Source organism: Rhipicephalus sanguineus, chromosome 4 (assembly GCF_013339695.2).
Source record: "Rhipicephalus sanguineus isolate Rsan-2018 chromosome 4, BIME_Rsan_1.4, whole genome shotgun sequence".
Taxonomy (NCBI): Eukaryota; Metazoa; Arthropoda; class Arachnida; order Ixodida; family Ixodidae; genus Rhipicephalus; species Rhipicephalus sanguineus.
In genome coordinates, this window is record NC_051179.1 from 94,371,612 (window position 1) to 94,385,048 (window position 13,437).

The 13,437-nt window shown below is 44.8% G+C and overlaps 1 protein-coding gene across 1 annotated transcript in view; it reads left to right on the top strand.

The window, feature by feature from the left end:
- The first annotated feature begins 3,821 nt into the window (after positions 1 to 3,821).
- Positions 3,822 to 13,437, top strand: part of LOC125758256 (uncharacterized) — a 107,288-nt gene continuing 97,672 nt past the window's right edge. The window contains exon 1 of the mRNA XM_049415279.1: positions 3,822 to 4,640. Coding sequence (XP_049271236.1) covers positions 3,822 to 4,640 — 819 coding nt within the window. The remainder of the gene's footprint in view (positions 4,641 to 13,437) is intronic.

Sequence of the window (13,437 nt, forward strand, 5' to 3'; positions counted from 1 at the left end):
CGAAATCTAAACATCCCAATATGCAGGCATGTGAATGTCAATATCACGCCAAACGGTGCATCACAGAAAGGAACTGAACGCGTTGCCCCTTGATATTCCTAAAGCCAATGTAAATGCGAAGTTTTGTGCAGCACCTGAAAATGTCCAACGCTGATGCTCATGCTTTCCCATTCCTTATGCAGGCCACTTAACTGAATAAGGAAACACTACCTCGTAGATACACCTCTTCCTGTGACATCAACTGGACTCCCAGATCATGGCCGACGCGCAGCCCGCGCCATGCACAGCATATGCCCGTAGTGACACCAGCGGCGCAGTAGATTTTCCTCCTCACCTACACATGCCGTGCACCAAAGAAGGAGACTCGGACTGCCAGCTGCTACTGCACCTACAAAGTACGAAGAAAATGCTGATTGGCGCTTCTTTGGAGCTGCTTGAAGACCAGCGACGACCCGGCGGCCTTCGTCTGGCAGTTGTTCAGGCCCCCGCGTCCCTATGCCCTTTGCCTCGTTCGTTGGACGAACGGCGCGAGGAGGCGGCGCTGCATTACGCCGAGCACCTTCTGTCCGAGCACAGGTGTATAACAGCAGTCGAGATAAACGGCAGCACGACGCAACCACAGTCTCTTCTTGTCGCTCTGGGACGCAATCTCGCCGTGAAGAGCGTGACGGTACGCTTAGCGTTGGACCATATAGACGAGGCGAATGTTCACGTTCTCGAGGTGGTGAACGAACTTTCGCATCTGGAAGAACTCCAGTTCGCGTCCGCCAACTGCAATACGCAATCGCGTTGCCAAGACGCCTCGTACATGAAGGGTCCACTGATGGAGTGTAGGATGGAGCACCTCCGCAGCCTCGACGTGTCCGTGCTCAGATTGAACTCGGTCAGTGCTGGTCGACTTGTCTGGGCGCTCATTTGGAACCGCACCATCACTGAACTTGCAGTGCCAGAGTGCGTATTTTGCGCCTACTTTCAATACATTGGTGAACTGTTTGGCACATATCTAAGAAAGAAGGACGCCACGCTAAGAAAATTGACGCTGAAGGCGCTGGGCGTCTTCAGACACCCGGAATATACTTTGGCGGCTCTTGCCGAAGCCTTTTGTGCTATGACCACTCTGGAGGAACTGAATATGGACATCTGTCTGGACAAAGACGACTAGTGAGTATTTGAAGTATGCTTAATATGTCTCCTGTGTAAGTGCGTTTGAGACTCAGGCATGTCGATATATATATATATATATATATATATATATATATATATATACATGTATAGTATGATTGAAGAAAAGCATGCACGTACGAAATGTGGTTTTCTAAACGTTTCGGCCGATGGACCAACCGAAACGCCGTCTTCATCGCCAAAGTATATATATATATATATATATATATATATATATATATATATATATATATATATATATATATATATATATATATATATATATATATATATATATATATATATATATATCGACGAAGTAAGGCAAAATGTTCCGATAAGAAAGTTGTAGATCGGTCTGCAAAATCTCTGAGCCGTCATCGTGATCTTCAGCCTAACTAGGCCCACTGCGGGGCAAAGGCCTCTCCCATGTTCTGCCAATCACCCCGGTTCTGTGCTTGCTGCTGCTACGTAATTATACCGGCAAACTTCTTAACCCCATCTTCCAACCTAACTTTCTGTATCTCCTTGCGCGTTTTCTTTCTCTCGGAATCCAGTCAGTTACTCTTAATGACCAGCGGTTATCTTGCCTACGCTCCACATGCCCTGCCCGTGTCTATTTCTTCTTCTTGATTTCGACTAAGATGTCCGTAACACACGTCTGTTCCCTGACCCGCTGTGCTCTTTTCTTGTCCCTTAAGGTTACGCCTATCATTTTTCTTTCCATTGCTCGCTGCATCGTCCTCAATTTAATTTGAGCCCTCTTTGTAAGCCTCCGGGTTTCTGCTGCGTAGGTAAGTACTGGTAAGATGCAGCTATTAGATACCTACCTCTTAAGTGATAGTGGTAAACTAACAATCATGATTTGAGAGTATTTGCCGAACGTGCTCCATCCCATCCTTATTATGCTAGTTACTTCAGTCTCATGGTTCGACACCGCGGTTACTACCTGTCCTAACTAGATGTATTCCTTTAAAACTTCCAGTGCCTCGCTACCTATCGCAAAGCGCTGCTCTCTTCCCAGATCGTTTCGGAACAGTCTCGGAAGTCTCGGAATGTCCGAGTAGACAGTCTCTAAGTTTATATTATTTGTGTTTTTCTGCTTACTACAGGTGCCCGCGAAATAAAAAAACACACACACACACACAACGTGGTATGCCAGCTTGCGCGCCGCAATTGCATGCAGTGCCCCCTAAGGTTCCTCTCCATATATCTCTCCACACTCTCCACATACTCATGAAAGCAAAATCTGAGCAGTAGCAGGAATGTATGTCCTTTGAGTGTATGTCACTTTGTGTAACTGTCTGTTGCAGTTCTCATGCCCCGCCACGGTGGTCTAGTGGTTATGGCGCTCGACTGCTGACCCGAAGGTCGCGGGACCGAATCCCGGCCGCGGCGGCTGCATTTTCGATGGAGGCGAAAATGTCTGAGGCCCGTGTACTTAGATTTAAGTGCACGTTAAAGAACCCCAGGTGGTCAAAATTTCCGGAGCCCTCCACTACGGCATCTCTCATAATCATATGGTGGTTTTGGGACGTTAAACCCCAGATATTATTATATTATTGCAGTTCTCATGAACAGACAGAAGTGGGTGGCGTAGACTCCCAACGGCAGCGCCATGGCTGTCGTTTTTGAAGCAAATAGGAAGCTTTCATTAGGGACTTAAAGCGTTCTGCGGCATCAAATAAACGGTGTCGGACTTAATGCGCATGCGTGGGACCCGAACAGCGCGTTTGGGTTGGGCACCGGGCAGGCTATTTCTCGGAATTAGCGAGGAGCTCCAAGACTTGCCCCAAGTGCTTTGCGTCAAGAATATGGTGGCCCAACCGCAATGGTGGCTCTCGATCAAGGCCGACTTGACCCGCCTGATAAGTAAATGCTGTATAGGTTGCCGTTTTTTCTCATCTGATGCATAAAAGACTTGTTCGCAGAGAAATACTGTTTGTAGATAAGTTGATGCTCCGAGCGTTCCTATACGCTTAACGCAGCTGGTGACTCAAAGTTGTATAGCCTTGAGTGATGACAGGACGTTTGATTGCCAGCGCATCCATTAGCACTACATAAATAAGTAACAAGTTTAAAGGAATGCGTCTACCGAAGTCAAATTCATGTGTGAAGTTTGAATGATTATGCATCGTAGTTTGTCTATCTTGCCACCTTGACTTCGCAAGCGCAAGATGCAAACGTTGAGCGTAAGAAACCCTATTTGAAAACTCGTACTTACCTGCGTAAGCAAAGCCAGAACGCGCAAAGTGCTTTGGGGCCCTTATTCGAAAACTACCGACTGAGCATTTGTAGACAGCAACGAAGGACCTTTCTTATCACAGCTTACCAAATTGCGTAAGGGGGTTTAGTCACTGCCGGTACACTCTTCAAACTGATGTACCAGGAATCATGATATACGCGTCAAAATAAATTAAAACAACGTGAGCGTAATGCAAGCTAAGCTTCAGCGTTTTCAGCACTTTCCTCAGCTCACGCCGTGTTAAAATGAAACATCATTAAATTAAATTTATATGCATATTGCGATGAGAGTCCGATTTGTACTTGTTTTCTCCAGTGCAGGGAGGATCAAACCATTCGCCAGAGTGGTCGCAGAGAACACCACCTTACGCTCCCTCGGGCTACCCTCAGCCGTATGTGGGAGCTGCCCAATTTTGATGCCCGGTCCCGTCAATTTCTACCTTGAAGCGGGAGAAATCCGACCGTGGCTCACAGCTCTGCGGAAGACTTCATCGCTTCAAAAGCTAAAGATTGATTTCAGAACCTTTGGCCGAAGGGCGCTCGAAGCCTTCCTCAAAGAAGTCGCTAAGAATGATAACCTGCGGTCCGTAGTTATCACTCACCCACCCACAAGAACCGACCCCCTGGACATATGCAGGTTGATCAAACAGCACGGACTGTGCAATCGCGTCAGGATTGCTGACCACCATGTGGAATCGCTGAGCTTGCCCAGCATCAGGCAGTGCGTCGACATTACCAGAGTGACTGTTGAGGCAAGCCACTTCGCTTTTGACACGCTGCCCACGATGATCTCAAGCACTATGGAGTCAGTCTTCGGCCTTTTCGAACACGTGACGTTGCTCCGAGTAAACTGCGACCTTTTCAGAGAAGCGCATTTCGCTGCTTTGTGTGCGTACCTGTCAGCACCCTCAGCGCTCGTTGACGTCGAGCTCACGTTGTGTACACGCATGCTCGTTATGACAGCAGAGGAGTCACGCAGCGTTCCTAGCAGACTGTGGTCGGCCTTAGCATCCAACACCAACCTTTGCAGCGTGATTGTCAAAGGTCTGCAACTCGGCAACGACGACGTGGACGTGCTGGCAGACGCCGCTCGCAAGAGCAGGCGCCTCACCGAGTTTCGGTACATGCCGGATTATCGTTCTGCCTGGGAGCGCATCTTCGGACGAAGCCTCCACGCAGAGGAGTCCCCCTTTAGGCTGGACAGCCATGCTTACGCTGCACTGGTGGAAATACAGGTATTGTAAGGATGGCTTATCTTCGTGCGAAAAATGCTGTCTATTTCACCTCCTTGGACTCGGTACTCTAGGGGTCATTACATTAACTAGGCGTATATATATCCGAATTATCGTGATATCGCGTGAGTGCGTGTAATACATGACAAGTCAGGACTTGAATCCCGTGACATACTTATAATGAAAAAAAAAAAAACATCGGCATATCTCACGCACTGCGAGAATCGATGAAATGCGACGCAAACAGCGAGGAAATGCCACACCGCAGTGTTTGGATTTGAGAGAAATCGAGGCATTCACATCATGAAATGTCATTGACTATGGAATATTTGTCAAGGTATCTACCATCTGGTATGTGGCATGCTACAGAAACGTTTAATCTGGTATATGCAATGCTTGACTTGTTGTGTGTGTTCTTCATAGATTCATCTCGCGCCACACCAATGTTCTCACGCCACACCAAGTTAATCAAACGGCTGCCAGAGCGCCGAGACCATACGTTGCATGTAAATCATGAGGTACATGACATTCATGCCATTATGTTCATCTCATGACCTGTTATATTTGTTAGGCATACACTCATGTCTTGCTATACCAAACATCCAGCTAACGAAATGGCATCGAGCGCAGCTGGACTGTGGCATATAGATCCCACCGCACATCACATCAATATCATGATTTGCATGTTACGACCTGTCGTTTATGTTTCTCATGAGCTGTCGTCATACCATGCCGGAGCACTTGCACGATCGCGTTCCGTTGGCATTGAGGAGGAGAGGTTGAGGAAAGGAAAAGGCGCAACTTCTGCAACCCTAATTCGAAGCACGGCTCAGCGCCTAGGCGTTCTTTGGGCATGCTACCGACCTCGCGTCGTGGAACGTGAAGAGGAACGCTACGCGCGTCTTGTCTTCTCTCTAGCCTGCCCGTTAATTCTCACAGGGCGAGCGGGGAACGCAGTCGGCAGGCCTGCGAGAGGGGGGCAGCGTAGGAGAGGGACGAACGTGTAACGCGGTGCAGGTACTAATCGCGAAAGCCAGAGTAAAGACGAATTACTCTCCTTTGCCGCTCTCAGAGGGCAACACCACCCCGCCGACCGGGAGAGTGGTAGATATAAAAGGCGCGTTTGTAAAGCCTCCAGAGTCTGTGACCGTGGCGCAGTGGATAGCGCGCCCGGTATCTGTTATTGCGGACCGAGCGGTCGTGGGTTCGATGCCCGTTGACGAAACTTTTTTTGTTTGCCACCTGATCGTGTGCACTTTTTCGACGTCATTTCCGTGACGGAAATACGTCACTGAACTCTTGGTGGACCCCGGCATAAAACACTTTCGTGTTAAAAAAAACGCGCATGAATCACGAGATACCAACTGAGCGTTGACTTCGTTTTTACGGCGTGCGCGTGATTTATTTTATATATATTGTAACGAAGAGAAAGTATTCCGGCGCAGAGGCACCATCATCGAGCATGCAGCCTATAAATCGTCGATATATATATATATATATACATATATATATATATATATATATATATATATATATATATATATATATATATATATATATATATATATATATATATATATATGAAGCATGAGAAGCATGATCTACAACCGCAGGAGACGTTATGGCAAGCTTCCTGGGAGAAAAAAGCGGCACTCATGTGACTCCGTTTACTGACGTCTTGGGGATCTGAAGCCATACAAAAGCACGTGAAATAATAATTGTGCGCATATATCATGATAATGAAAGGAAATGTAATGAGTACTGGGTTAATGAGCGATAGTTATTTAGTGAGCGCTGGACGTTTATACTGGTGTGTCCCACACTCTTAGCAAACGACCGCTCAAAACAACGCATATAAGGCGGAAAGTAGGTCAAATTTTCGACGCTTATAAATGGCTCTCTAAGCGGCCTACTTATACGGCTCTTTCATGCGGCCCTTCTTTATACGGCCTCTGGCTAAGCGGCTCTTTCTTATGCGGCCTAAATTTATGCGGCTCTTCCCTATGCGCGGCCATCTCATTGCCAGAAGGCCGTTTAAAAGTGACCGCTTAAAGTAACGCATACCGTCGATGTGGTTAAGCGGTATTTCAGGTCAAATCTGTCCGGCTTATATACGGCTCAATATGCGGCCGAAATATATGCGGTACTTTTCGCGAATTTTTAGAAAAAAAAAAGAATTCTTCTACGTTGTAGTTGATCGTGCAGTGTTCCTCTTTTTTTTCTTTTGTTCTCTTCAGCCTTTCAACTCATGAATATGCATTTACACATCACAAGAACACTGCACAGAGAGTCACAAACCATGTATCAACACACACACACTCCACCACGGGGATTTGAACCCAGGCCAACCGCGTGACAAGCAGACACTGTAACCACTACGCCACCGCACCACACGATCTGGGTGGACTTCCGCGGCTTTATATATGCACTTCACGTTATCTTGGACGATTTTACGATCGGCTACAACGCTATAATTTTGCATATATGAGAGGCATCGTTCGCGTATAATGCGCGTGTATACGTGTGCACGACCTTAAGCGAACCCTCGCGGGCAGTCACAGTCAGTTTGTGTGTGGAATTATGTTTCTCGTCCGACGGCTTGCGCATCCCGCACGGAGACAGAGGTGAACAATGAACGATGCGTTTCCGAGTGCATTTCCATTTGCCGGCATCATACAGCAGCCGAACGTGCCCTGATGTGCAACCAGCCGCCAAAGAAAAGTTTTCTGCGATGTTTGACGCAGTACAGGCGGTGGAAGTCAGCTGATCTCATCTCTACTTGGCGAAGTACAGTCTCCCACGTCCTTCGCGAGCATCGCGTTGATGTCGGTGCGTTTATACGGACAGTATTATGTAGAGGTTCATCTAAGAGAATCGGATTAAAACACATAATCGCTTATTCGCGCAACTGATGGGTTTGGTGTAGTGCAGCGCGTACGAGGCGACGGACCAGCTTTCAGAACGGGCGCGCTCATTTCTCTCTCGAGTGTAGCATAGGCGATGAAGAAACGTTGTTGTTGAGTCGAAAGAACAACGAGCCTTCGCAGAAAAAGAATGCAGTCTCCCGAGCTCGAGGCTGACGGCGCGGACGAGCGATGCCGTGGGATTGTCATGCTGGGGAGGACGGCGGGTCTGAGGTTGTTCGTTCTCGTGGTTCGTTCGTTGTTGACAGTTGGATGTGATGCTCCCCTTGGCTTCCACAAACGATGAAACGTATAGTGCAGGACTGGCGCGGAAAGAGCACGCATGAAATCGCTTGCATCACCCGTTAGAACATATGTTTCTTGCCAAGCGTCGCATCAAAAATAGCAATGCTTGAAATCGAATGAAGTCACAATATGATCCAGCTTTCAAGGATAAAACCATGCTATTTCTTCAAAAGTCAGAAGTGGCCTGAAGGATTCAGAAGGATCATGTGAACAATTATACTGAATGACGCAAAGATTAACTTGAAACATTCTAATATTTAATAGGTGCTGTTAAATCTAAATAATAACCCCAAATTAAATATGCACTTGTTTTGCACCTTGAAGCTTCATGAACGTTAAGCTCTATAACATGCCTCAGTTGACCACATATCAGCGCCGAACAGCGATCTGGTGGAGGCCCTTTGTTGGGAAACATAGCAGGTTGAAGGTTGTTTTCGTATTCCACCCATTGTCGACGAGTGAAAGTGATTCTTTCCTTGGCTACGAGATGTGATCGGAGCGACAAGGGCCAGTATTACTTCACTCCACGTCATCCAGTCGAGTATGCTTTGAGCTTAACAACGCTTAAACGTATAAACTAGCAGAATGCTAGAAGTGGCTGAACTCGGGCAGTAATCTTGACTTCTAGGAATAAATGTTCACCTGTCTTAAAAATGTGCAGTCAGTAGCATCCTGCTTGATTCAGATCATGGGACACGACATGCAAACGTAAAATACTAAATAGTAGATATAGAGGAACAATTCTTTTACTCAGTAGGTGTCATAATTGCAAATAACAGCTGCAAATAAAAAGCACGCTTTCACACTAATAGCACACCCATAAATGTTGAGCTTTACGTGTCCCAGTCAACCTCCCTCATGTTCAATACCCGGGGCGTAGCCAGAAATTTTTTTCAGGGTGGGGGGGAGTCATCCATGCTTTATGTATGTTTGTGCATGCGTTTGCATGTCTGTGTGTATATATACACAAGCAAAATTGAAAATTTTCGGGGGGGGGGGGGGGGGTTGAACGCCCTCCAATGCCCCACTCCCCTGGCTACGCCCCTGTTCCATGCCATGTAGCTTTACGTGCACCTTTATTTAAATATAAGCTGTCATGCAACATCCTTAGCTTTGGCTGGTACAGCAGCTAATACAAACTGTGCTTGAGAATCCAAGATTTATTGCCAGTACCAACACTAGCTATACACAATAACATTCTGTAGTAGTTCAAGCGCAAGTGTTGCAGCTTTTTTTTTTCAGAATTAGCAGCTCATATAGCGCTCACATAAGCATGCAGACATACACGTCTAAATGTGCAGCTATTATTCTTTTTTACGAAGAACTGCGTGAAATAAACTGGCACAAGGAGACGCACGGACAAGCGTCTTCCTTGTGCCAGTTTATTTCGCGCAGTTCTTTGTAGTCATGGATTACCAACTTGCCCAGCGATCAATTCTTCAATATTATCCTTTACGTGCAGCCCCCTTCCGTGGCAGTTACCACGGCACACCATCTGTCAGACATTGTGCCACATAAAGGGTATTTGCATATAGTACAAGATTTGTCCTTCACTAAATGTTGAGACCTGAAATGTATTTGTTATTTTTCTGGTACCATTTCAAAACATGACCTTTCCCTTGCAGTGTTGAGACATATATTTGCAATAAGTTAGTCAGGCATCGAGTCCAAATCCATCACTGTGCCACCCTGGCACTTAATTATGTATGCATGGGTCCCTTATTTCCATTCTCTGCTTCAAGCCCTTCCCTTCACCCATTACTGTAGAACTGTGGCATTTAGGTGTTCCATCTGACACCGCTAATTGTTGTTACATTTTGTGCCATTTCTTCGAGTACCCATGCCAGTATTTAGTGCACTAAGTGAATGAAGGAACATGTTACTGAGCAGAACAATGAGATGTAGAGCCATGAGAGAAAATATAGAGAATATTGTCACGCTACAACGCAAACACAAGACAGTGAGAAGTTCTACAAGAGTAGGAGGCCAGCTTGTTGACACAAAAAAAATAGCAGGCACAAACATGTCTAGCAAGACTGAAACTTGGGCTAGTTGGTTGTCCTTCATGATGAACCAGCAGCACAACCACACACAGAGGAAAGGTACACGAAACACAGCACTGTGTTATGTGCCTTCTTTCCTATGTCCGTGTGTGGTTGCACTGCCGGTTCATCATGGACAAACATGATGTCTTCGGCAAAATCCCAAAGACCCACTAGACATTGATGTTCATTGATGTCCCCATTGTCTTTCTCACCTGCAGAGCACACGCATCACTACATATACAATAGGATGCATTGCAAGGGTTCTTCACCTATATGCTCTCTTGTTGGAGTAATAGGGCATTGTGTGAACAAAATAACGAAGGTAAAAATAAAATCACCCTAAAATACATGCCATATCCTTTATTGCTCAATTTTCAACCTCCACGTGTTCCACTTCAGCACCTGTGCACATAATGGCCCCCTAAAGGATCTCGGCAGTAGTTTCTCTGAAGTGGTTTTCAAAGCTGCTATTGGATTAGATTAAGCTAATTGAATCTCATGAACTTATCCTTTCAAAACAAATAAGGGGGCAGTCCACTTGTTATTTTCTAGCAAGCTACCTTAGCAATTTGGCTTTGAACGTGTGCACTTTCCTTGCAATTGTGTCCCAAACAATATTAAGTACAAGACACATCATTCTACACTCTTAAAAGAAAAGGTAGTGCTGCTTACTAACTTTGAGGTAGTAAATTGCTGTCACAACATTCACTACCTAAGTAGTAACTGCAGGTAGTAAACGGCAAGGTAGTAAAGTTACTACCATGTCATTTACTACCTGCAGCTATTACATACCAAAGGTAGTAACAGAAAGTTAGTAAATTTACTACCATGACAGTTACTAGTTCCTATTACTACTTATTGGAAGGTAGTAAGCTAAGCTAGCAACATTACTACCACGACGGTTATTACTTAGTTACTAAATGCAGGAAAATAGTATTTGTAAGTTAGCAAATTTCCACCGTGCATGTTAGCTATTTGCAGCAACTATTGATGAAAATTTGCTACATCATTTGATAACGTCAGTCAACTTCATGAACTAGAAAAATTGCATCTTACTTAACACAAGGAGCATGCATCAGCTAATCTCACAGAAAAAAAAAATTAATGTATTTCAATAAAGAGACTAATGTCTTTAGACATCAGAATCATTAGACTGTCTTTTGCCAGTCTAATGCGCTTTCTCATGCACACCTAATGAGGGTCTACAAGGAATTGGCTGCTGTTAGTGTGTAGAATTCTGATGTATGAGTTTCAGCGTATTGCAGCCTCATGCCTGCAACAGCATGTTTGCTGCACACAGGTCAATAAATCTTTTTGTGGTTAACAATACGAAAGTGTGTAGGCTTTAGAGGATTGTAACAAAAATATCAGCAGAACATTTCCAGCAATGACTATATCAACAGCGTTCTTTACATGTAAGAGTATTTTGAAGGCAATAAGTAATCTTGTAGGCCTATGATGCAGGCATTTGGAAACAAGCTCTACATTGTCAATTTATTTAGTTTCAATGGGACAATAAATGGGGCTAGTTGATTCAATTCCCATGAAAGTGCAGTTTTATAATCATAAACAAACCAATAAGATGATACGAGAAGTTTCCAGGAGTAAGTGCTTTTTTATTTAATTTCTCGACGCGGCACTGACGATAGGCTCTCCTGTGCTGCACTGTTGTGGTGGTACAGTTGCTGTATTTGAAACCTGCAAGAGAGAGTGTGAAAATGTAGTTTGGCATTGAAGCGAACAGCTTAGCGCAACACATCAACAGATGCTGCAATTTATGATTGATGACTTTCTGTTTCGAAATAGTGATATCATTTTTACCATTTTACTTGAATAATCCACGTGTATTCAATGCCCAAACCCATAGCCTTGGCTTAATGCTGCTTTGATCAAAAACATAAGAAAACAAACCGCTATACAGCACTTCTGAGGGCTGTGGTGTCATAGATAGGCCAGCTATCATATACAGGCCAATTAGCTCGGTCAGCTTCTTTGATGGAACGTTGCATAACAGCATCCTTTCGCTACTCAAATGGTACTCCATGCATGACTCCTGGATGACTCCAGGAATAGGCTATTCTGCCATGAGAAACGCCCTCATCCGATCATGCCCTCAGTGGACGGAAACAAGTTTTACGATTCAAGTGGAACGCTCGAGGAGCGCGGGGTTCCCTAGTGCTCTTTTGAGCTCCCTAGCTGAAAAGATGCTCGTCACTCTTAGAACGACCAGAAATAACAGGCCAAACAAGCACACTCGCTCTCCCTTGGCTGACGTTCCCTACATTCACGGTTTCTCTCATAAGTTGAAGAAGACTGCAGGCAGAGTAGGCATAAGAGTTTTGTGCTCCATCCCAAACCATCTGGCCTCCCTATGCAGGCTAGTTAACAGGGATGAAACAGTATCCTTTTGCTGTGACAAGAAGCACAGAAATCATTTCATTGAATGCGTGAAGAACGTCATTTATGACATTCCATTATCATGCAGAAAATCATATGTAGGACAAACCGGACGATGCATAAATTACAAAATGCGTGAACATGCCAAATCTTTAAAAGCAACAACAGGCAGGAACCTGGCATTGTACATCATGCGGCTGCTCCCCATTGCTTGACAATGTGCAAGTTCTCATGAAATATCGGGAGTAATGTGCTCACAAAATTTGTGAGGCGCACATAATTCACAAAAGGGGAGCAGCTTGCGTTAGCGCGCTATCACTAGCACTATTTGACGAAGAAATTAGCTGCCATGAGCCTCAATTGTGATCACTAAGCTTGTTGTCACATGTTTTGTTTTCTTGTTTTGTTTTCTGTTTTATTGTTAGTGGTTGCAGTTTTCTAGCCTTGCTGTCACTTGCTTAAAAACCTTTTTTTTTTTCAGACCCTGGTTCTTCGTTTTTGTTTATTTATGAATGTCAGACTTTTAGCGGTTTTAATCAGTTTGGTATTGACCACCATGTCATTGTTCTTTTTTGCCATTTTTTGCTTGTGTTAATGTTTTAATGAAATCGGCTTCTGCCGCATCTTGTAAACCCTATCCAAAAAAAAAGCCGGGCGGCCGAGTCACTTGATAGCATTTGTGCCATTTTTCGATTTTTGCTCGCCTGCCTACAGATTCTCAGACTTTCCAATAAGGAAATCAGTTGATAGTCAGCTCTGTGCCCTGTATGTTCTTCGTCCCGTTGTCTGCGCTCTTTTGCCACAAAGAAGAATCCACATTCAAGTGCGTTGTTACTTGTTAAACATCTTGACAGGATAGCACAGCTACTCAAGAAAAGAGCACATAGCAGTGCTGAACTCACGACTAACTTTTCTAGAAATCACGCAGATACTTAAGATATCACCTGAACCCAAGTGTTTTCACAGAGATAACATCATTTACAATGGTCGATTCCACGAAAGATAAAAAAAAAGGTGTATACTTGATGTTTCCGATTTTCCTGATAATTTTGTATGTTGTGCACATATGACTGCACAGCACGAAATCGCAATTTTCACATAAAATTTTTTCAACACAGGAAAATTCGACGAGCGTCGCCGGTTGACGAC